Genomic DNA, 24610 nt, shown 5'->3' with positions numbered 1-24610 from the left:
TGTCTGCGCAGAAACCACGCCTATCTCCCAGCTCCTATCTCTTTGAATGGGGAAACATCAAATTGTTCAAAACTGTTGACCAAGCTCACGATTAAATTTCATATTTGAAATCACCAATGAAATCTAGCAAATGCTTCATAAATGTTCTTATGCTCCAATAGCGTTGAAAAAAAGCTTATTTTTCAGGCTAGATCAGTGCGCATACGCAGTCCTGAGAAACACATTCCAGCAGCATTCTGTAATGTTTACAGAACCCCAGACATTTTGACCTTCTGAGACGGAAATACTGCCTGGAACTAAGGCAAAATATTGCAGAAAACATTGGTGCTAAACTGGAATTAGCATGGGAAAGTAAGTGCCTGGAGCATGATAAGGTTAGTTACAAAGATTGTCATTTTCTCAGGTTCTGTTTGAAAGCTCATCCACATCCTGAATTTCTAAGATGACTGGAAACTATGTGGGAGGATTTTCCTGAGTAAAGCAGACATGTACTTGACTGTTATGACACAAAGGATAATCTATACATCTCACTACAACGTTGTCCTGTGAGAAAACATTATATTATTATTGTTGTTGTTGCTGTTGTTTTGCCAGAATTCAGTGATTCTCACACTAGAATCTTCAGCTCCTGACAACTGTTTTTGCTCTCTCTTCAGAACATGAGATCAATGGACCAACTCTAGAAGTAATCTCAGAAAGAATGGCAGAATGACTAATACCTGTTACCAGAAAGCAAACAATCTTTATAAACGTGCTTGATCAACTTAAAGAGAGCGCTACACATGGGTGAGTTTGAATTTATAAATTCTCTGTTAAGCTTTACTTTTTAACATTTTCAAATCAAAACCTTCGGTGCCAATAATGTTATTCTGCTTTTTGTCTACTTTAGGCCTTTGCCAGAACATGTAGGTTTGACCAGCCCCCAAGTAGGTCAATTTTCAGGTTTTTCCTTTCGTCCAATACTGAAAGATGCAATAGTGAGAGGAGATCTCGTTCTCAGATGTTCCAAAAGTTGTGTGTTTACCCTGGATGCCGTAACCTATATTCAGGAAGATTGACTTTTCATAGATTCTCAACGTTGTTCTAAGGAAGAAAAAAAAGTCACCTACATCTTGGATGGCCTGAGGGTGAGTAAATTAACATTTTTAGGTGAACTATCCCTTATTATCAGTATAATATGCTGCTTGTCTGATCAGATTAGTGAGCTGGAACTGTAAAAGCACAGATTTTTCATGCCATTGTATATTAAAAACTAAAAACTTGATATGTATGATTTTATGTTGAAAATGCTGCTATGTGAGAATTATAAGGTAACACTTTACAATACGGGTGTACAAATATATATTAATTCATGCTTTATTAATGCACAGATAGTCACATGTTAATGTGTAATTAATTATTATTACTTCAGCAACTAATAATTATTCTATATAATTCATATATTAAGTAATAAATAAATTGTTATTAGTTAAATGTGTCATTATGTAATAGTTCCCAAAACTATGTACTTCAACTTCCAGTTGTCTGCTTTAATTAATAAATAGCTAATGATTTGCAAATGTATCATTATGTTATGACTTTACTTGTTAAAACACAGAACTATTAACTAATTGAACTTTGTGAAAAAAACTTATTTATAAAGTGAATAAAATCCGGACATCTGTCATATTAAGTACATTATACGAAAAATTGATCACAACCTTTTCACAGCGTAAAAAAAAATTTTTTTACAACATATTTGTGTTTGCTGTGTATAGTCTTTAAATCCTGTCTCTCATCTCTCAATAGTAATTTATTTCTGTAAATACGTTGTTCCAAATAAAAAAAAAATGGTGAGGTGAAAAATTATACTTTAAATAAGTAACCATGGTAATTATGCTGCTTGGTGTAATTTTGCTTATAGTTTCCCAACTGAGAACAAAGCAACAAAAAATCAAGAGAACAAAAAATACCTCCAATCTTCTTAAAAAAAAAACATTAGGAAATGTGTTGCGTATACAGTCGGTTTAAATTAATATTTTTAACCAATTTATTTTTAACACATGGTTAAGTAGGGTAAAGCCAACAACTCCAAGGACTCAATCATTAATTGCATTCTTAAAATTCCCTTTTAAATTTGGTGTGATTTATTTTTCCATACAAAAATTATAATAATAATTAGTATAGTATAGTATAGTAGTATATAAAATTATACTATAATTTATTAGTAAGGAACGTGATGACTGAGAGTTGCACCACTAGTGTTCAATGATGATTGGAGAAATGAAGCTTGAAACTTGGGCTGCTGACTTGTTGCCTCGCTGCCTTTTGTCAAGAAATTACTTTGTAGGCAGTATTTGCACAAAGGAACCTAATGAAACTGATTTCAGACTACAACAACACAGAGTGAGCTTTAGTGATAACTAAAGGAAATTTTAAATATTATAATAATAATTTCTCACTAGAAATAACATAAGTGAAAAATTTGGTCAGAAACATGCATTCACACACAAACTGACCACCACATCCACATAGAACTTTCAGACACCGTCTTTTGTAATAGGCTACTCGAAACAAAACACGATGGTGACCCCTGCTGGTCAGAACGGTGAATGCATATATAATAGCCTACCTTCTATTAACTACACAACTTTTCCTTTTTACCATACAAATGTGTCATTAAAAATGCCTACAAATTTATACAACTTATCTGAGATCAGATAAACATTTATGAAATACCGAAGCCTGCTTTACTGAAATCATGTGACTTTTGCAGTTTGATACACGCTCTGAATCACTGTTTCGAAGCAAATGACTCGCAAATGGTTTCGAATCTTCACGAAAGCACCTATCAATAGCCTAACCATCTGTATCCGGGATTGCAAGTGTTAAAAACGCATACGAAATTCTTTTGTTTCCATGTGTTTTTTCTGTGGTTTAGACAGCATAAATTAGCAGAACAACATATTCAGTAGTACATTAACTGTGCAATCAATGCTGTTGTTTACATCCGAATATCGCCAATATGGCCACACATCCGGGTAACTGACCAAATCGTGATGCAAGTGCAAACCCTCTATTATAAAAGAGAATCCGTTTATAACAAAATGAAGAGGGGAAAACTGTTCAGTTAGGCTACTCTTCCCATCTGAAGGAGTGCAGAAACCAAATATGGAGCTATTGCTGACATCGTTGATAGTGTTTAATGCCAATTGTAAATTGTTGCAACAAAATAGTTTTACATTACTGATGTATCTTTTTAGAGCAAATATACTTTGAGGTGTTTCATAAGTACAGTACCAGCTATTTATCATTTTTAAATCTATTGTACAGTGTTATCATTTAAATTAGTTAATCCCAAGGTTTATCTGTCCATTATTTGTTTTACTCCTGAAATCAAGTTATGAAAATTAGTAATTTGTACAGAAAAATATTCTTTATTTTGCAGTTTTGTCAGTAACAGTAAAAACAGGTAAAATGAAGGTACAGAAATTGAAAAATGAAAATAGCATAGAATAACACACACGTGTACAGAACAAAAAAAAATCCTTCAACTGTAAAAAATTGTATGCATCATTTATTTACAGCATATATATAAAAATGTGTATATAAAGTTGTATATAGGGATTTTGTCTACATGCATTGTCTCTTCTCCAATTTTTAATTTCATAATTTAAATTTGATTCTACATTTTAACTTATTTCATAATTATGATATTTTTAATCTTATAATTTTGCTTTACCAAAGAATTATATTTTTTTCTTCTTTTCTTCTTGTTTACACCACAGGCTACTTATCATCTTTAAAACAAGGAATGATTTATTTCGGATCATCTGATGTGCATTTAATGATGACACCAGCTTATAACTGAAGTCTTTTTACTGGATTTAGGTGTTGGAAAAATGAATGTTTCAGCTGTGTTTGCAGTAGGTGTGTCCAGGGCAGATGTTTTTTTGCCAGACAGGTAAGTAGATGGGAGGGGTGTAAGTATGGTTGCAGCCGGAGACGATGGTGTAACAGAGCTTCCGTTCTCATGCTGTGGTGTTATGTGGGACACCCATGTGCACACGCATCCGGTGTCGGTCAACAGCCTGATAATGTCATTTCGGAATCTGACGCCAACGAGTGCGTAGAGCAAAGGGTTTAGGCAGCACCTCACATAGGCCAGATTGCGTGTTATGTTTTCCAGAAGCTGGAACTTGGTCCAGTCTTCGCAGTGTTGTGGAGTGGGTGTGAATATTTTAATCAGAAGCACCACAGTGTAAGGAAGCTGGAACAGGAGGAAAAGGATCACCAGAAGTGCCATCAGACGTAAGGTCCTCTGCCTTCGCCAACAGTTGCCACCGGCACGGATCAAGACGCGTCCGATCGCGCTGTAACACACCACCATCGCCACACAAGGGATGCAGAATCCAGCAATCTTTGCCATCTGGGCCCACAGCTTCCATTTGCTCACTTCATCGCCCCAAACTTTCATAACACACAAGAGATCTTCTGAACCCATGTCTTTCTCCAAGGAGCTGAATCGCAGGTCTGGCAGGCTCAGGATAATAGAAGTTAGTGCGACACCAAACGCAGACAGTGTGCTGTAAAACAGCGTCCCAGAATTCTTCTTCCGAACGGCCCTGGTGCGAACCACCACTAAATAGCGATCGACACTAATGCACGCCAACAACAGCAGGCCGCCGTAGGTGTTGATGGCGTACATACTGCTGTTTAGCTTGCACAGCGCCTCTCCGAATATCCAACTGCCAATTAGCATCTCTCCCGTCTGTAATGGAAGAGTCAGCAGAAGCAGCATGTCGGACAGAGCCAGGTAGAACAGGAAGACGTCGGTCATGCAGCGTAGACGTAGACGACGGTACAGAGCGAAGGTGGCAATGACCAGCCCGTTTCCAATTACGCCTAAGAAGAAGACGACGAGGAAGACTGTGGTCTGGACAGCAGTAATGGTTCGCTCCTGCTCTTTGCTGGCTACGCACAGCTCCGCAACATCAGTAACGTTGGGATCGGTTACTGAATCAATATCGGTGTAATTGAGATCATAATCATTAGTGAAACCGAAAAGTGTAGTTGAGTCAAAGCTCTCCATACCTGTAAAACATGATAGAAACAGTTCATCAGCTTATCGTATTTGATACATCAATCTGTAAGGACTCATATGCAACTATTACAGAAGGTTCAAACGCTCACTGATGCTCCAGAAGGAAACACAATGCATTAAAAGCTGGGGGTGAAAACTTTTTGAATATGAAGATCAGGGTATATTTATCTTATTTTGTCTTCTGGGAAACATTTAAGTATCTTCTGTAGCTTCTGAAGGGCTGTGCTACCTGAAAAAAGAAAGATATTTAGGCAAAATAGGAGAAATATACACATCTTCATGCTGTTCAAAAGTTTTCACCCCCAGCTCTTAATGCATTGTGTTTCCTTGTGAAGCATCAGTGAACATTTGAACCTTTTGTAATAGTTTCATATGAGTCTATCAGTTGTCCTCAGTGTGAAAACATGGATCTCAAAATCATACAGTCATTGTTGGAAAGAATTCAAATACACAAAATGCTGAAAAATCAAAGAGCTTGTTGGACCTAAAGGAGTTTTCTGAAGAACAGCAGGCAGTTTAACTGTTCAGGACAAACAAGGGACTCATTCAGGTAGCAATGCAGTATTAAGAATCAAGTGTATGTAAACTTTTGAATGGGTCAAATTCAACTATTATTTTCCCTTGTGGACTATATGTAAATGTCTTTTATGTGAAATATCTTATTCAGGTCAGTACTAAATAAAAAATAATATGCATTTTGTATGATCCCTCTTATTTTGCAGATTCTGCAAGGTGTATGTAAACTTTTGACCTCAACTGTATTTTCCCTCCACAAATAAAACTACAGAGCTTTGATCATGAAACTAGGCATTTAAATCTTAAGACAGAAGGACTAATAAAATCTCATTTGTTTACATCTGAATTTCATCTTACGGCCACATAAATAACTACTAAACCAAATTGTATATTTTTTTATAGTTTTAAATGTATATTTTTAGTATAGTTTGCTCTTCTGAACAAAACCAAGGTGTTTTTTCCCCCCATATTCTCAAACTCTAAACTCTTTAATTTCTAAAGGTTCTAAATAAACTATTCCATTTAAAAAAAAATTCTGCCAGTTATTTTTAATGGCAGACTTTACGGGTTAAAGTGACGTCAGTGCTGTTGTGTTATTGCAGGTTTCCACCACTAGAGGCGCTTGTGACACTCTGGTCTCATGTGAACACTAATCTCTAAACTGAGAATGTTGGAATAAGGTTTAGAAGATGCTAAAAACCCCAAAGTGAAAACATGAATTGATCAAAAGATTACACTTTTTTTCATAAGTATTTAATCAACCAGTTCGGCTCAGTTAGACAAAATGAGTCATGTCATTCATCATTTCACACTGTGGGATTAAATAGTCAGGACTCTAAACGGTTGTGTAGTGATTGAGTACTGAAAGAAATGACGTTAAACGCCTGCTAAAGGTTGCAACTTAAATTGGAGGTATTTTTATAGTAAGTAAATAATCCTAAAAAATAATAATTTAGTCAGTTACTGTGGATTTTTGTTTTAACAACTATTCATAAACACTTCTCTCTTTTTTTTTCAGTGTAGCTTCTGTTATCATTTTTAAACTGAACCACAATTTATGTGAATTGGTTTCACTAATTGTTTAAGCACAAAGCATACACTAAAATTGTTTTTGGTTGTTTTATTATGCAATAGTATGTCTATGGTGTCGGGATGAGTTTCTTTCTCTTTTTTTTTTTAAATCCTTGCCGTGTTATTCAGACTTGGTGGGTTTTTTATTGAGTGTCCTTTCTGTTAGGAAAGTTGTGGTGTTGTTGTAACGTAGTTTATAGTTTAAAGCAACAAGCAGTTTGATCTCCGTGACATGATGATGAATTTAAATACACCTATATGTAAATACAGGCCCACATAATATATCTATATATTTAAAAAACAAAATGTTTCAGATGTACATATTTATTTGACCTAATTTTGAGTTTTTGAAAGTATGTTTTTTAAAAAAAATAATTAATTAATATATTTGTGCGTATGTTTTGGCACGCAATGTTACTTATTTGAGACTAGCAAAACATGCCGTGGGAAAGTTGCGCTTATCACAAAAAACTAAAACAGTAACTATGGTAACTCGAGCCAAGGTGCTGCCAGATGCATCTGTGAAGAAATGTCATCCTTAGTTTCAGGTGTATTTTGTGGTGAATGACAGCACGAAATATCTCTGTTAAAAATCTTTAAATAACGCCTGGCATGAAATTGTACTCATTCCACCACTCATTGCGTGCCACAGCCAGACGGTCGTTGGCGTTAATGTGACATCCCTTTCGTGCTTTCAGTCAGCATCGCGTGCCAACGAGCTATAAAACACTTATGAGGAACGGTGTCTTTATTTGAGCAGAAGTGAAGCTAGCAGAGCAGACCGAAGGGAGATATCTTGCTATAATGTCCTTGTGGAGAAACAGGCTGGTTGTGAGGAGAAAGAGGATGATGATGCTGACGAGGAAACTCGAGATTGCATCATATGTTTGACCCCATGGCGAGTCTGCTTCAAAAACAACCGTAAGCTATCAAACACTTACCAAATGAAAACAATTATAGATTTAATAATTCGAAAAGTGTTTTAATAAGCAATTCCTAATGATGTGAGCATCGTGTAAACTTGTTTTTTTAACTCTTAGTGGTTGACGGTGTTGATTTGATAAACGAAAGTGGCAAAATTTAATGCTTTAGCATTGTTTTAATAAAATTATTTATGCAGATGAACAAAATTAAGGTGTATTAAAATACCATACGTGTTAATTGCAAAAATGTAAAAATTAGACTGAAAAATTACATTTTAATATATCAAAACAAGCACATGAGTATCGGAATCCAACATTTGTTTTATCATCATTTATCAGTTTATCAATTTTTATTTGTCGTTTTTTTTCAGTATGTAATTAAATTCTTTAATGAGCACTGTAAAGAGTGTTTACCGGAAGTTGTTACCTTAAAGGGGAATTTTCACCTGGTTTAACCCACGAAATGACTTAGGTATAAATAAATGTACGTCGATTCGGTTTATTTAGGCGCTGCTTTTTCTGTTTGTTTTTTTAACTTTAAATCACCAGGTAAAAATATAAAAATATATATTTTTATTTATATATTCCTTGGAACTGTGTTTGTTTGTTTATTTATTTATTTTTATTAAGGATAAACTGTCTTTCTGCATTGATTCTTAGAATTTATATTAAATATAATTTATATTACACAAAAGTTGTTTCATAAAGAAAAAAATGTCTAAATGTTAGTTTTAATAAAAGATTGGGGAGATGTTAGCTTTAAAATGTGGAGTAAATCATATTCACGCACCTGCTGCAGATATAAAAATACATAAAAATAGTTTAATTTAAAAAAGAAAAGAAAACAAAAACAATAAAAAAAACAAATGCAATAATATGCCGAACCTATGTTCTGTTAAAACGTCATAGACATGATTATAATTATTTCTAGAAATACAGAAGCGCAAATACATTGATCACTGCTATTATCAAAATACTATGAAAATATTATATCATGTCTGCAAAAAATAAAACATTTTATTTTAGTATAATTCACAGATATCAATGCCGAATTTAAAGCATTTTTATCTAAAAAAAAATCGGTCTATCTATCTACCTATCATTAAACTTGGTGTGCGTGGGCATGTGTAACCCTGGCAGGTTTCAAATTTAATAATATGTGTGCAGGACTAACCGGGTTTGACTCACCTCTGTGTGCAGGTCTTCAGGATCTCTGCAGTTATGAGTCTTGTCTGTAATTCAGACCTCAGTGGTTTCTCTGAACCTCTCTCCTGTTTGAGGGCCAGTGTCACTCTGAGAGAAAGGTGTTGCTCTGCTTGGCACCCTATTTGGGCTCTCAGTTCTTTGTTTGGCTGACTTTGCATTGCCCCACATTTCACACCAAAACATATAAAGCACAAAGAAACTGATAAACATGTCAGGGGGCGTGTTCAAGTGTGGTTGCTGTTTTTTTGATAGAGCACCCTAAGATGGTGTTGCATCAAAAACCAAAATATCCGTGAGACAAAAGGATGTGAAAGATGGTGAAATAGATGGTAATTAATGCACATCTTTTATCAATTTATTGCATCGCTGTGCAAGTTGCACGCTGCGTTGCTTTACGCTAACGTGAGTTTAGGACAGTTTTCGCTTCCGCAATCTGAACTTAGCACTGTATTTTGCAACATTAATGCAGTAAGCAGATTTTAAAAGATGCCCTTTGAACAGCTGTCAGTGGTTTCCTACATTTCAGAATTCGTTTGGCTTTCAGCCAATTTTCAGCTCCACCACACAAAATTAAAAAATCTGTAATTTAGATGGTGATTTTTTTTTACAACGTTTTCTTATGGCAAACTCACAAGAACAAACACAGAGGGACAATTAATATTTGTAATATTTTTGAGGAAATAATTAGAATTAGAAGAAATAATATTTTTGAGAAAGAATTTTAATATTGATTTATGAATCCTTGTTGCCTTTTAATTTGTTTTATTATTATTTATTATATTATATTATTATATATTATTTATATTTTTTATTTTAAATTAAGGCTTTTAAATTGTACATATATATATAATATGTAATTAGAATTATATATAATTATATATTTAATATATATATAATTATATTTAATTAGAATTTATTGTTATATACAATATATTTTAATAATTCTTTCAGTTAATTAATTAAAAAAAATTAATATCTATCTATCTATCTATCTATCTATATATATATATATCTGTATCTATCTATCTATCTATATATATATATATATATATATATATATATATATATATGTATATATTAATTTTAATATAAATTTATGAACTCGTTGCATTTTCGATTTCTTCTTTTTTTTTAAAATTATTTTAGATTAAGCCTTTTAAATTATACATTTTTTAAATGGTAAAATCTTTTAGATTTTAAAAAATATTCCTTAAATTTTTGTAAGTTAATTTTATAATATTTTTATTATAAAATAATAATAATAATAATAATAATGATAATTATATATATATATATATATATATATATATATATATATTATTAGAATGCATTGTTATATGGAATATATTTTCAATAATTTTGACAATTAATTTGAATGTCTGAAGTCTTGTAGCCTTATATATAATATTACGATTAAGTAATTTTAATGAAGTTTAACATATATATATACACACACACACAATAAAAAAAGTATTTAATGTTACATTTGCATATGCATTATATATATATATGTATATATATTTTTTTAGAATGCATTGTTATTTAAAACATATTTTTAATAATTTTGACAATTAATTTGAATGTCTGAAGTCTATATATATAATGCCTTAGAATTAAAAAAAGGTAATGTTAAAATGAATAACAATTAAATTTACATTTAATGTAAATGTTTCTATTATAAATATTTTTATTAAAATTTATTTTTTATTTTTTTAGAAATATATATATTTTTTAATTTTAAAAAATTACATTTTATAAATAGTATTAATTCTGTTTAATTAATTGTCATGTTTACTGCTATGACAAGTGACCAAAAATGTTTGGGACGAAGGTGTTTGTTTAAATGGTTTGGATCTCTTGGGTTGGTATTGAGTTCAGCAGAAAGTCATGCTGGTTCCCCAAAGTGCAAAGACCATGTAGGTTATGTTGTGGTTATATTGTAGGGTTTAATCAGTGGAATCTGAGGTTGACTCTGCATGGGTGTATGAGTGTTGCACCAAAAACACCACAGCCTTTTAAACTTGTTAAAGAGAATATGTAACTTTGCAAAACATTGTTAGAAAAAGCATTATGTTAAAAAATATATATTCCATAGTGCATCTGATAAAATTTTATTTCAAGATTAAAATCCATTTATTTGGTGGGTTAACCATATAATAAGCATGATCACATTCAGTCAGCTGGTCAGTATCACATAGTTGTCCTGATCACTTAAATTGCAATAATGATTTATAATAATTGATAATTGATTGATTAATAATTAATAGTTCCTAATAGCTGACTGAACGCAATTCCTTCTGTATTCATGTCTTTGTTTTGTGTACACACTAGTTTTGTGTACACACGACTCAGTCTGAATAAATATCGAAGAGGGTTCAAGTGATTCTCAGAAGGCACATCTTCTTTTTCTTTCTCACACAATGCCCTCCACCCTTTCGCTTTCCCACCCGTTTCTCTGTTTTGTTTTGAGTAATCTGTGGTTGGCAGATCGTTGATGGGTACAATGTTTACTTGAAGCATGCCGTTCACAGTTCAACACACACACACACACATACACACATCACATTTGACCTTGTTTTGGTTGTGAAAGGTATTAGGTTTTATGGAGTCTGCAAGTTGCAGGCATGAGGTTTTCTTATTATTTAATATATTTATATATACTTATCCTAATTTCCATTGTAGGGCATTCTAGGCTGTCAGTGCAATGACTGTTCCAAGCCATTTAATTTACACCCAAACAAAACTTTGCACCTGAACTTTAAAATTAAGAAAATTAAGAGTTGAGCCTCCTGCATAGAAAATAGCTGCCGAAAATATCTTTGTATTTAACTGTAAAGGCCACTATGTTTTAAAGCTACGATAACAAGAAAATGAGAGTTCGTAATGAAGCACTCATACAATTTTGTATTACACTTGTGTTTTTCTGCATTTTTAAATGCAAAATGTATTTTTTAATATTTGTTGCATTATGCAATTCTTATATGCTTTTAAAATAAGTTGTGTGTGATTGCAATCAAGTCGTCAGCAGTATTTCTGAAATTAAATCTAAAGGCCTATGAGCTGGTATTTTGTGCAACGCTTCAATTTGGTCTCAGTACGAGATGCGATATTGAATGTCACAGGAAGTATGCTCGCTTGGTGCAGCTGGACAATTTCCGATCTGAATGATTATGCAGAGATGATGTTGATGTTTGCAGCTCGGGGTGAGAAATTCAACCTTATAGAGTGACCCAATTTATCCTGACCTAACTTTTTATTTTGGGCAGCCATTTTCATTTTTTATTTTAAATTTTATTTTAATTTTTAAAAAAAAAAAAATTATTTCATTTTTATTTATTTATTTATTTATTTATTTATTTATTTATTTATTTAATGCATCACATCTCTAGTCAATTTTTAATCTAAACTGAAATGTGTTTCTAAGATCATGTCAACTTTATGTTGTTGTTTTTGGTTAACTTACTATTCCGTATGACCTTTCAGAACGCACATAATGCATCTTAATGCAGATTTTATATTCAAGTTTTTTCATTATTTATCATTAAGTGTGATTAAAAAATAAACACATAAAACATAAAAAAAAATTTATCTGTCATCATTTACTCACACTCATGTTCCAGTTTCTTTCTTCTGTTGTACGCATAGTATGGAAGTCAATAGGTGCCGTCAAGTGTTTGGTTACCAACATTCTTCAGAATATCTTCTTTTGCTCAACAGAAGAAACAAGAAGAAACAAACTCATACAGGTCTGGAACAACTTGAGGGTGGGTAAATGATGACAGATTTATTTATTCATTTATTTTGGACAGCCATTTTTATTTATTTATTTATTTATTTAAAACGCATGACATTACTAGTCAATAGTTAATCTAAACTGAATGTTTCTTAGATCATGTAAATTACGCTTAAAATGAACTTTATGTTGTTGTTTTTGTTAACTTACTATTCCAAAGGACCTTTTAGGAACGCACATAATGCACCTTAATGCAGCTTTTATATTTGACTTTTTTCATTATTTATCATTAAGTGTGATTTAAAAAAAACAAAAAAGCAAACCAACAAGCATAATGCACATAAAAAAATAAATAATAAAATAAATAATGGGGGCAGCCATTTTTTTTTTTTTATTATTTAATTATATATATATATATATATATATACACTACCGTTCAAAAGTTTGGGGTCAGTAAGACTTGTAATAGTCTTTAAAGAAGTCTCTTATGCTCATCAAGGCTGCATTTATTTGATTAAAAATATAGAAAAAAAACAGTAATATTGCAAAATGTTTTTACAATATAAAATTATGTTTTTTATTTTAACATACTTTAAAATAGAATTTATTCCTGTAATGAAAACCTGAATTTTTATCAGCTGTTACTCCAGTCTTAATTGTCACATGATCCTTCAGAAATCATTCTAATATGCGGATTTATTATTAGAATGATCAATGTTGGATAATATCAACAGTTGTGCTGCCAAATATTTTTTGGAAACTGATTTTTTTTTTTCAGGATTCTTTCATGAATAACAAGTTTAAAAAGTACAGTGTTTATTCAAAATATAAATATTTTATAACAATGTAAATTATTTATTATTAACTTTTAATAAACTTTTATTTATTAACTTAATACATCTTTGGTGAATAAAAGTATTAATTTCTTAAAAAAAAAAAAAAAAGAAACAATAAAAATGTACTGACCCCAAACTTTTGAACGGTAGTGTATATATATTTAAACGCATGACGTTTCTAGTCGATTGTTAATCGAAACTGAATGTTTCTTAGATCATGTAAATTACGCTTAAAATGTTATGTTGTTGTTTTTGGTTAACTTACTATTCCAAAGGACCTTTAAGGAACACACATAATGCATCTTAATGCAGATTTTATATTAGAATTTTTGCATTATTTATCATTAAATGTGATTTAAAAAAAAAAAAGCAAACCAACAAGCATAATGCAGATAAAAAAAAAAATAAATAAAAAATCTGTCATCATTTACTCACCCTCATGTTGTTCCAAACCTGTATGAGTTGCTTTCTTCTGTTGTACGCATACTATGGAAGTCAATGGGTGCCGTCAAGTGTTTGGATACCAACACTCTTCAGAGTATCATCTTTTTGCTCAACAGTCAAAAGAAACTCATACAGGTTTGGAACAACTTGAGGGTGAGTAAATGATGACAGATTTTTTTTTTTTTTTTTTTTTTTTTTTGGGCAGCCTTTCTTATATATTTATTTATTTATTTAAAACGCATGACATTACTAGTCAATAGTTAATCTAAACTGAATGTTTCTTAGATCATGTAAATTACGCTTAAAATGAACTTTATGTTGTTGTTTTTGTTAACTTACTATTCCAAAGGACCTTTAAGGAACGCACATAATGCATCTTAATGCAGCTTTTATATTTGAGTTTTTTCATTATTTATCATTAAGTGTGATTTAAAAAAAAAAAAAAAAAAAAAAAAAAAAAAAGCAAACCAACAAGCATAATGCACATAAAAAAATAAATAATAAAAAAATCTGTCATCATTTACTCACACTCATGTTGTTCCAAACCTGTATGAGTTTCTTTTTGCTCAACAGTAGAAAGAAACTCATACAGGTTTGGGACAACTTGAGGGTGAGTAAATGATGACAGATTTTTTTTTTTTTTTTGCGGGCAGCCATTTTTATTTTTTAAATTATTTAATTATATATATATATATATAATGCATCTTAATGCTTTTATATTAGAATTTTTGCATTATTTATCACTGTGTGATTTTTTTTTTTTTTTTTTTAAGCAAAACAACAAGCATAATGTGCATAAAATATAAATAATAATTCTGTCATCTTTTACTCACCCTCATGTTGTTCCAAACCTGTATAAGTTTGTGTCTTCTGTTGTACGCATACTATGGAAGTCAGTGGGTGCCGTCAAGTGTTTGGTTACCAACATTCTTCAGAATATCTTCTTTTTGCTCAACAGTAGAATGAATCTCATACAGGGTTGGAACAACTTAAGGGTGAGTAAATGATGACAGATTTTTTTTTTAATTTTTTTTTTTTTATGTGCATTATGCTGCTTGGTTTGCTGCTTGTTGTTTTTTTGGGCAGCCATTTTTACTTACTTACTTATTAATTAATTTATTTATTAATCTAAACTGAATGGATCTTAGATCATGTAAATTATGCTTAAAATGAACTTTATATTGTTGTTTTTGGTTAACTTACTATTCCGAAGGACCTTTCATGAACACACATAATGCATCTTAAAGTAGATTTTATATTAGATTTTTTTTTTTTTTGCATTATTTATCATTAAGTGTGATTTTTTAATTTTTTTTAAGCAAAACAACAAGCATAATACAAATCTGTATGAGTTTCTTTCTTCTGTTGTGAACATACTATGGAAATCAATGGGTGCCATCAAGTGTTTGGCTACCAACATTCATCTTCTTTTTGCTCAACAGTCGAAAGAAACTCATACAGGTTTGGAACAACTTGAGGGTGAGTAAATGATGAGAGATTTTTTTTTTGTTTTGTTTTTTTTGGGTGAACTGTCCCTTTAAAATAGTCCTATGTAATATTTTCCAGTTGCATGTACAATTGTTGCTGATTTTATTTAGTTTTGCATGTTTAGTGAGATGTCAAGATGGGTTTGTTCCTGTTAAAATCACCCATTAGATGACTGTTAACCCTTGTTGTGTTTCACATACCACATGTTGAGAACTGAGTGTCGCTTTTAAAGACATTTAGTGAGTGTTTTATTTTCAGCGCTTATTTGATCAATGTATGATACATGTCAGTTCAGTTCAGTTTAATTCACTGTATTGTCACATCCAAGTAGTGAAAGTTCATAGATCAGTCATTGCAATACAGTAGCAATTCATTAATCTCAACGTATGTACATATATACATACCAGTTTAAGATGACAGGCACCACAAGACCATGTAACTAATACCCAAAAAATCATCATAGCTGAATGATGGCAGATTATAATTAATGACAGTTGAAGTTCTCTCAAAACATTTATTTAGCAGAGGAATTCAGCTCTGAAAACACATGCAGACATTTGCCTTTAAGGTTTCACAAACACCTTATTTTTGTCAGTTTCAGGCGCACTACAGGTCACCACATCAGCGAAATACACAAATAAGCAAGATTACCCACAGCGTGCCCGCACTTGACTGCTGCCGGGTGTTAATTTCACACTATGCTGTAGAAAGATGCCACCATGTTTTCAAATCAGCATTTTTCCCATGCTGCATTTTGCTTTGTTTGTTGATTTTATGCTTTTACTATTTATTCTAATTTTATCTTGTATCTGGCAATGGATGGAGTATTTCCTCACAGATACAGGCCGCTAAATGCATGCGGACATCCACACATGGGACTGTTTTCTCAGAGTGTTGGATGCCATTCAGTTAACTGTGCTCAAAATAAAGATATTGATCAGCAGGGCAGCTTTTTGGGTAGTATGTAACAGGATGTGACAGATGTTTGGTAGTGGCAGCACTGACAAACCAGCTATAGCCCATTTCCTGTGAGTTATTTGCAGAACAACAAATAAAAAACAGAGTCCTGTTTTTTATTTATTACTGTGTCTGGAGTGTTTGCTTCATGTCAGAAATCACAGTTTACAGCAGTGACAGAATCTGCAGAGTTGTTCATCTTAACAAGTGACTTGGAAATAATAAAACTTCATGTATATAGATGTCATTTTAAATTGAACAAACTTGGAGGCTAAATTATACATAATGCTACTAGTTATTTGACTGCGTGATGAAGGTATTATGAATTAGGTATTATAAGTTAAGTAAATTGAAATATACATGGGGTCCAAAAGTATGATAAATTGTTCAAAATAAATAAATAACTCTTTTAAGTTAGTAAATAAAATAAAGAATATTAGTATTATTAGTACATTTTACAAGAAAATATTATTTTAGTTTTTTTAATTCAAAATTTCATGTTTAATTCAATGTCTCACTTGTCTTTGTAATTATTTGTGAAATTTACCAATTTCTTAGTGAAAATAGTTTCTATGCCGATTTTTTTTTTCAGTTTAAACAAAAAAAAAGAAGTTGTAAATAAAACAAAGATTATTAGAGTATGTTTTACTAGACAATACAATTTCACTCTTTTTACTTAAAAATTCCATGTTAATTTAATGTCTTGTAAAATTCTTTGTAATTGTGAAACTTGAAATTTACTAGGAATTTCTTAGTAAAAATGGTTTCTATGCTGATTTAAAACAAAAAAAAAAGTAAATAAATGTAAAAAATGAAGTTGTAAATAAAACAAAGATTATTCGAGTATGTTTTACTAGGAAATACTATTTCACTCTTTCTACTTCAAAATTTCATGTTTAATTTAATGTTTTACTTGGCAGTTTTTATAATTATTTGTGGAATTTACTAGCAGTTTCTTAGTGAAAATAGTTTCTATTCCGGTTTTTTTTTTTCAGTTTAAACTGTAAAATAAATAAATAAATAAATTAATTAATTAATTAAAAAATGAAGTTGTAAATAAAACAAATATTATTAGAGTATGTTTTACCAGGAAATACTATTTCACTCTTTCTACTTCAAAATTTCATATTTAATTTAATGTCTTAATTGTCAATTCTTTGTAATTATTTGTGGATAGCAATTTCTGAGGGAATTTATTTTCAGTGATACCTATGCATTTTTATTTAATAAGATTTTAAACACTTTTCATTAAAAATTACATTATCAGCATAACAATAAATGAGTAAAAACTGAATTGCTAAAATATGCATGACCCTTTTTATATTTGTCTCTGTTTATTTTCAGGTGTATATACAATATATATATATATATATATATATATATATATATATATATATATATATATATATATGACTAAAAAATAGGCTTAGAAACTATTTTCACTAAGAAATTGCTAGTAAATTTCACAAATAATTACATAATAATTTATTAAATTATAATTATGTTTTTAGACTGTTAAAACTGTACGAAAACTGTACGATCAGCAGTCATGCTAAGTAATCTTTATTCTAAAGTATTTTTCTATTTTCATCATAAGACTACTTTTAGTTATTTGGGGTTTTTTTTTTGGTATTTTATCTGAACAAAAATCATAAATTGAATCTGTCCTGTTTATTTGTTGACAGTAAATAACCTTTCAGACAAAGTGTGTCAAGTCTTGTTGCGTGTCTGCCTCTTTCGTATGTTCTCCGCAAACAGCATGCAACCTCACGCAAGTCAGCCGCATGTTGTATGTTGAAATATAGACGTCTGGGTTCAGAGATCCCCTCATGGCACGAATTTGAGCGGATGCTGAAAAACAGCATTAACACAAAAAATACAATGTTGTGCTGCTGAGTTGGTGATAAAAAAAACATTCTTGTGCCTTCTTGAATTTATAGTTCTTGCATTACATCATTTGTGTGAACCCGAACTGTCCGTTTTGCTGCTTTTAAAGCATAAAATGTGATTGGTCAGCAGAAATGGTCATATTGTAGCAGTAATCGTGCAACTCGATGTGCCAAGAAATGACTTAATCCTGCTGTTTGTGCTGGTTACATCATTTCAGCTGTTGTGTTTTATTACTTACTATTATGTGAATTTGAGACACAGTTTTAACAGACGTGATTATGGCAAAGCGTTCTTTTGCAATCGAAATGCATAAAATCCGTGTATAGGAACAGCCGACAAATGAATAAGAATATAATTCCCATATTCAGTGGCTTAGTCTTTCGTCTTCAGGAACATTGTGTTCATTAATGCACTTCGCCTGTTCAAATGTTTTTATTTTGTGTTGCATAATTTGTTAAATTACCCTGATTGTTTGTAAATATTCTTGTCACTATAATGATGTTTGCACTAAGACAGGAAGCACACTGTGTATGCAACAGATAAGACATCAGATAAGGTTTGAACATAAGATAGCAAGTGTAAAAACTTTTTTTTAATGTGTTGGAGATTGCAACAGACCACATTAGCGCCGGTCACAGAAATTCTGCAAGCTCCAGTAACAGTAACGTACTATATAGCTTACAGATAGAAACTTTGAAAGGTGTTATCCCGAAAGGAAAGCATTATTAAAGAAAACACCTAAACTCTGAAGTTCGAATCACACCTGCAAACCACAAGAAGACTGAAATTGTGGTAAAATGACATTTTAGTGCAGTAAATGATTTATGACTCGAAAAGTGGCCATCAAGAGAATTTGATCTTGTTTTCAATAGAACTGCATTGATGCTTCCACTAAGAACGTTTAACATTCATGGAAGCTTTTTATTCCACAAAAGGTTCTTTATAGTGTAAAAAGATGAATGGTCTTCACACAAAGACACATGAAGGTTCACTGAAAGGTTCTACTAAGAAACTAAGACATATTTTGCAGTCGAATGACTGACGATTGACATATTTCACTAGGAAAAGTAAATCATAAAAGCTGTTTCATAGTCATTTCTTTTAGCACAGTAGGAGCGGAAACAAATATGTCTCTGAAACCACGGTACAGAACTTAAAACACAGCTTTGCCAACATGCGGGCAAGTCTAGATCGGAAATAGAGCACATTTATCACGTCAACAGCTTTACAATCTCACACCAGAATGCATGTGCGCATATTTTACATATTATATGCAAAACTGTGAATGCAGAAAAAACGAACAGGTTTTGACGTTTGATTTTTGTGTAATTGCTTGAAAATACTTAACCTATTTATTTTTGATATTTTGTGACTTTTTCTCATTTAGGGTCATGATTGTGCATGCACAGTGTTTTGGAAAGGCTGTACGAACATTGTTACAAACCACATTGGTTTTAATGCAGTGCAAAAATCAACACTTTAAAAACAAGAGTCAGGTAAACAGAAAACATTTATTGTAGCTTGTCAAAGACTAAACTATGAAATACATGGAAACTTGTGATGCTTAAAACTTGAAACTGAAGACTTATCTTCTGAATCTTCTGAGTTTTGTAGTCTGAAAGTCTGAAATGACGTTTTTGTTTGTTAGTTTTCCGAATCTCAAAATGAAATGCATGTTAATGAAAACATATCTGCTACTGAAGCACACTTACTGGATGTTGAAAAGCCATTTGGAAGTTAGCAGTTGTAATCATGTAATCCTGTAATTAAGAACACTCCCTTCGCAGAAACTTATCAGGGCAGGAAGTCAATAGCTCTGGCTCCAAAATGCATACACAAAGCTGTACTCCTATTTCCACTAACTGGAGCTCCAAAGAAATGTCTCATCCCAAACTATCCGCGAACTCCCGGTGGATGGGAATTGGGTGGGGTGTTTTCTTTCGCCACACACAGTCCCAAGTTTTCCTGTGTTCCTCCCCTCTTTTGTTTCTCCCTTAAATGCTCCAGCCACGGCTAACTCACGTCCATTTATTCACCTAACAGCTCCCTCACTCACTCCATGTAGTTGACATATTTGTCTCGCACAATGTTTTATCTTCCTGGACTACTTTTGCTTTTGCTGGATCCGTCTGTGTTCGGTGGTAGGAGATCTTCAGTTTAAGAATTAAAAGATAAAGCATGAGTTTAGCTGTATGAACATATGACAGCGATGCAGTTACTTATGCTAAGAGACATGCAACCACATTACATGCTTTCTATGAATCACTGAGCTTATGATCTTTACTAGTGTTGTGTTAAACTTTTAACCTGTTTGCAATATTATAAGAAGTTGTAGTGTTCATGAATGTCTGCTAGCAACATTGATGATCAATAAAATGTTTGTTTCTATTCTCAGGTCAAACGAGGCAAGATAACATAACAGCAATTGAAGGTAAGAGGCAAACTACTGACTAAAAATCTCTTTGAAATCTCAGTTATTTCTCCTAGACATCGTTCTTCTCACTTATTCCTCTTAGAAAACTATAGTAATATCTCTGAAAGCCCATCTTTGTAACAGAATTTAAAAAACATAAAAAAAAAAAAAAATTTACTTTTTTTTCTCGCTGTGAGTTTATATATCGCAATTCTGACTTTTCTTATCTCGTAATTTGCAAAAAGTCAGAATTGCAAGGGGAAAAGTCCGAAATGTGAAATATTAAAGTGATAGTTCACACAAAAATGAACTGTTTGGTCACCAAACAGTTGCTGGTAGCCATTGACTTCCATAGTATTTTTTCCATACTGTGGAAGTCAATGGGTACCGTCAGCTGTTTGGTTAGCAACATTCTTCAAAATATCTTCTTTTGTGTTCAACTCAATTCAGGTAGCACTTTACAATACGGTGTCATTTGTTAACATTAGTTAATGTGTAAACTAACATGAACGAACAATGAACAATACACTAGTTAATAAAAATGTTAGTTTACTGTGCATTAATGTTAACGAACACAACTTGTGATTTTAATAGTGCATTAGTAAATGCTAAAGTTAACTATTAAGATTAATAAAAGCTGTAGAAGTATTGTTTATTCTTAGCTCATGTTAACTAATGTAGTTAATTAATTCACCTTATTGTAAAGTGTTTGGGTGAATGATCACTTTTACTCAGAATTATGGGTAAAAAAAATCAGAAGTGCAAATTGTGCTCTGATTTGCCAAGATACCAAAGTCTCCAATCAAACTTGAGATATCTCAATATGAACTCAAATATTTCTCATTTATGATGTCCATAGTTTGTTTTATACCTCTCATTGGTGTCTTTTTTAGTTAAGAAAGTTTGGGATGAGTCAAAAATTATACTTCAGTAAAGTCTCATGAGTTATGAATGAGAAACCTCTGAGCAGATTTTTATTGGTATTTAGATTGGTATTTAGAAGTTTTATTTCCTAGACACACTGAAAATCATCTCAAACTATTTCATGTTAATAAACTTATATGTTAATAAAGTTTATATCAAAATCCTTTAATTTTTTAAAATAGTTTTCTAGAAAATAGTTTTCATATTTCATATTTTTTTTAAAAATGCCAATGACAAATTTTCATATAGTATCTATTCACTCTATATTGAATTGCATTGATAACAGAAATGATAAAACGCCATTTACTCATTCGGTAATGGTCTTTTTTTCTCCAGATGAGAGTATCAGAGTCAAAAATGAAAGTGTACAGCAAGAACTGAACAAATCATTAAACGCAGGTACGTAATGTCTGCGTTATTTACACTCGTGTCATCTCATCGTGTGCACCGTTGACATTCATAATGACATTTTCACTCTTTCGGAGAGACTCGACGTCGTGTATGAGGACAGTGTTAAGAGATTTCTGTGATGCTATTAGACTTCACTAGATTGCTTGTCAGTATCAGTTATTAGATGAATCTCTTTTGACTCTTTAGATTTTCAAACACGCTACCATCACTGCCATGAGGATGTGTTGAAGGTTTTGGGTGAATATTGCCGGCAGATTTTCAGTTCCAACATGAGCGAACTGGGAGAGGAGAACTGGTGTAATATGGAGATGGTGATAAGGTAAGCCAGAGCTGCTTCTTCGTCACATGTGACTGCACTTCAAATATTCCTAAAAATAAAGGTTCTTTATTGGCATTGATGGTTTCATGAAGAACCTTTAACATCCATAGAACCTTTATATTCCACAGGATGTTCTTTAGGTTATTCAAATGTTCTTCACACTAAGATAAAAAGTTGTTCTTTTAAGAACTGTTGACTGAAAAGTTCCGTAGAGATCCCAAAATGGTTTTCTATGGAATTTCCAGGAAAAATCTATTTTGGAACCGTTATTTTTAAGAGTGAAGGAGAAACTTCTAGAGAAGTATCATGTTTTACTCTGTCACACGCTGGGCCCAAATAATGCTCTGTTAATATGTCTTGTCATCACACTCTAAAAGAGTTTCTGTATGCACAAGTTGTACTGAGAAATGACAATTATTGCTTACCTACATGCACAAAGAAAGGAAATGGTCGTTGAAACAATTGAAGGATGTGTGGGAGAGAGGTGAGCTATTTCTTGAACCCTGATCGCTGCCTACCTAAGGGACCCACAGACCTTCTGGTCCATTAAACAATGAGAGACATTTCCGTTTTCTACATAAGCATAGATAAGAAACTCTGTGCTGCTGTTATTTTTGTTAACCAGACTGATTTGGGGGGTTTTGCCACTGTTTTCTGTTACACAACTCACTTTAGGACAAATTTGTTATAAAAACGGTAGCACTACTTACATACCAAACATTTGGGGTTAGTGAAAAAAGTTTTTTTCATCAAAAATACAGTAATATTGTGAATGTTTTTACAATTTAAAATAACTGTTTTCTATTTGAATATATTTCAAAATGTAATTTATTCCTGTGGTGCAAATCTGAATGTTTAGCATCATTACTCCAGTCTTTAGTGTCACATCCTCAGAAATCCTTTAGAAATCATTCCAATATGCTGATTTGCTGCTTAAGAAAAAATCATTCTTTAATGAATAAAAAGTTCAAAGGAACACAACTCACTCTATGTCTCTCTCTCTCCTATGTCCAGACACTACAACAAGTTAGATCAGTGTATGGACTTCGTTTCCACTGAGTTAGATTGTTTCTACCCTAATCGTGTGACGGAGCAGCTGTTTGTGAGGATACACCAGCAGTACTTCAGCCATTGCAGCAATGAAGAGGATTTATCCGACGCCCCGGCTGGAGTTGTGCTCGTATCCACACTGCTGCCCATCCTCCTCCTGCCCTTCATAGTGTACATAGTGGTCTGGAAGAGTAGTTTAAGGGACTGACTGCTTTTGCATTATCCTGGAGCTTGAATGAGTTGAAGTGATTAAAAACTCTGTCATTATTTACTCAAACCTGTATGACTTTCAGTCTTCTAAAGAAGAAATTTTGAAGTTGTTGTTTTGATGTTCTTCGAAATATCTTCTGTTTTACAGAACAATGAAAAGAATTGGAACGAAATGAAGGTGAGTAGGTGATGACCCAGTTTTTATTGTTTGAGTGAACAATTGCTTTGAATGTATAAAGTTCATGTGGTTCATGATGTAATTATTGTAAATAAATAAATACACGCAGTGGGTGTGTGATTTTTCTACACACATGTGACTAAGAGTAAAATGTATGATTTATGATCATACGAATATACTGACTTTGAATTATTAATTCTGAAATACTGAATGTCCAAAGTATCCTGCTTCACTTTTTTTTGTTGTTGTATGTCAGTTTACAGCTATTTATTTAAGAAAATGCTCAGCAACTTGTTCACACAAATGCAAATCTAAAAAACATTAAACTAAATACTGAAGGGTTGTTTTTATGCATTTTATGGATATTTGTAATGCATTATAATGCATGCATAATGCCCGATAAATAACATTTTAATATGTTGCATCATGAATAATCATAACTGAAGTTATTATAACTATTTGTGGTTATACCTTTTAAGAGTGCAATATTTTATAACACACAATGAACACATTATATCTAAGTTAAATGCATTATAGTTCCCATAGTTATAATGAAAGTCTCATATTTTGAAATTGTTTAAAAAAAAATTAGTTTAATATCTTATAACTACTTAATACTATCTTATGGTTGTTTAAAAGGAGCCTATTACTTTACAAAAAAACAGACAACTTCTAAACAATTACAATTAGATTTTAATGTCAAAATATTACAAATTATAAGGGATTATTATCCATTATAATGAATATAAAATGAATATAGCATTGTTTGTGTTCATTGTGTAATAGTATTAGAACTGTGTTATGATTATTTTTCTTGCAACATATTAATTTAGTGAGCCATTATGCATGCATTATAATAAGACAAGGCATTACAAGCATGTTTTTTTTTTAATGCATTAGTCAATTGAACAATTTTGGGATCTTTGGCTTTTCTTAAAATGTTGTTTCAGGCTACTGA

General features: G+C 31.9%; 2 protein-coding genes and 2 long non-coding RNA genes across 6 annotated transcripts; 2 read left to right on the top strand and 2 right to left on the bottom strand.

Moving 5' to 3' along the window:
- The first annotated feature begins 163 nt into the window (after window positions 1-163).
- Window positions 164-3864, top strand: LOC127155923 (uncharacterized). The gene is made up of 4 exons (XR_007825661.1): window positions 164-374; window positions 657-786; window positions 890-1127; window positions 3768-3864. It is a non-coding gene; the product is annotated as an uncharacterized LOC127155923 (long non-coding RNA).
- Window positions 3824-8935, bottom strand: LOC127155918 (C-C chemokine receptor type 7-like). 3 transcript variants are annotated; one of them, XM_051098512.1, is made up of 3 exons: window positions 8782-8935; window positions 5173-5312; window positions 3824-5073 (listed from the first exon to the last, which is right to left on the bottom strand). In XM_051098512.1, exons 2-3 carry the CDS (start codon window positions 5198-5200, stop codon window positions 3824-3826), a joined length of 1278 nt encoding a protein of 425 aa, XP_050954469.1. In that variant the 5' UTR covers window positions 5201-5312; window positions 8782-8935. The 3 variants fall into 3 exon arrangements, with proteins under 3 accessions (XP_050954469.1, XP_050954470.1, XP_050954468.1); XM_051098513.1 differs by lacking the exon at window positions 5173-5312; XM_051098511.1 differs by lacking the exon at window positions 8782-8935 and having other exon boundaries at window positions 5173-5427.
- On the top strand, window positions 7156-23784 carry LOC127156133 (receptor activity-modifying protein 2). The gene is made up of 6 exons (XM_051098867.1): window positions 7156-7173; window positions 7408-7591; window positions 20543-20578; window positions 21821-21883; window positions 22082-22214; window positions 23229-23784. Exons 1-6 carry the CDS (start codon window positions 7156-7158, stop codon window positions 23470-23472), a joined length of 678 nt encoding a protein of 225 aa, XP_050954824.1. The 3' UTR covers window positions 23473-23784.
- On the bottom strand, window positions 19640-20022 carry LOC127155924 (uncharacterized). Its single transcript, XR_007825662.1, has 2 exons — window positions 19860-20022; window positions 19640-19770 (listed from the first exon to the last, which is right to left on the bottom strand). It is a non-coding gene; the product is annotated as an uncharacterized LOC127155924 (long non-coding RNA).
- Window positions 23785-24610: the final 826 nt, after the last annotated feature.

The sequence above is a fragment of the Labeo rohita genome, chromosome 24 (genome assembly GCF_022985175.1).
Source record: "Labeo rohita strain BAU-BD-2019 chromosome 24, IGBB_LRoh.1.0, whole genome shotgun sequence".
Taxonomy (NCBI): Eukaryota; Metazoa; Chordata; class Actinopteri; order Cypriniformes; family Cyprinidae; genus Labeo; species Labeo rohita.
This window is presented reverse-complemented; position numbering and strand designations above follow the sequence as displayed.

What these genes read in the sequence shown, in the direction of transcription:
- LOC127155918 (XM_051098512.1), bottom strand. Translation starts at nt 5,200, where the DNA reads ATGCATTGTGTTTCCTTCTGGAGCATCA. An exon ending in TGTTTCCTTCTGGAGCATCA is followed by an intron (nt 5,074 to 5,172) that starts GTGAGCGTTTGA and finishes CATGTTTTACAG; the next exon opens with GTATGGAGAGCTTTGACTCA.
- LOC127156133 (XM_051098867.1), top strand. An exon ending in AGTCTGCTTCAAAAACAACC is followed by an intron (nt 7,592 to 20,542) that starts GTAAGCTATCAA and finishes TTCTATTCTCAG; the next exon opens with GTCAAACGAGGCAAGATAAC. An exon ending in AATATGGAGATGGTGATAAG is followed by an intron (nt 22,215 to 23,228) that starts GTAAGCCAGAGC and finishes TCCTATGTCCAG; the next exon opens with ACACTACAACAAGTTAGATC.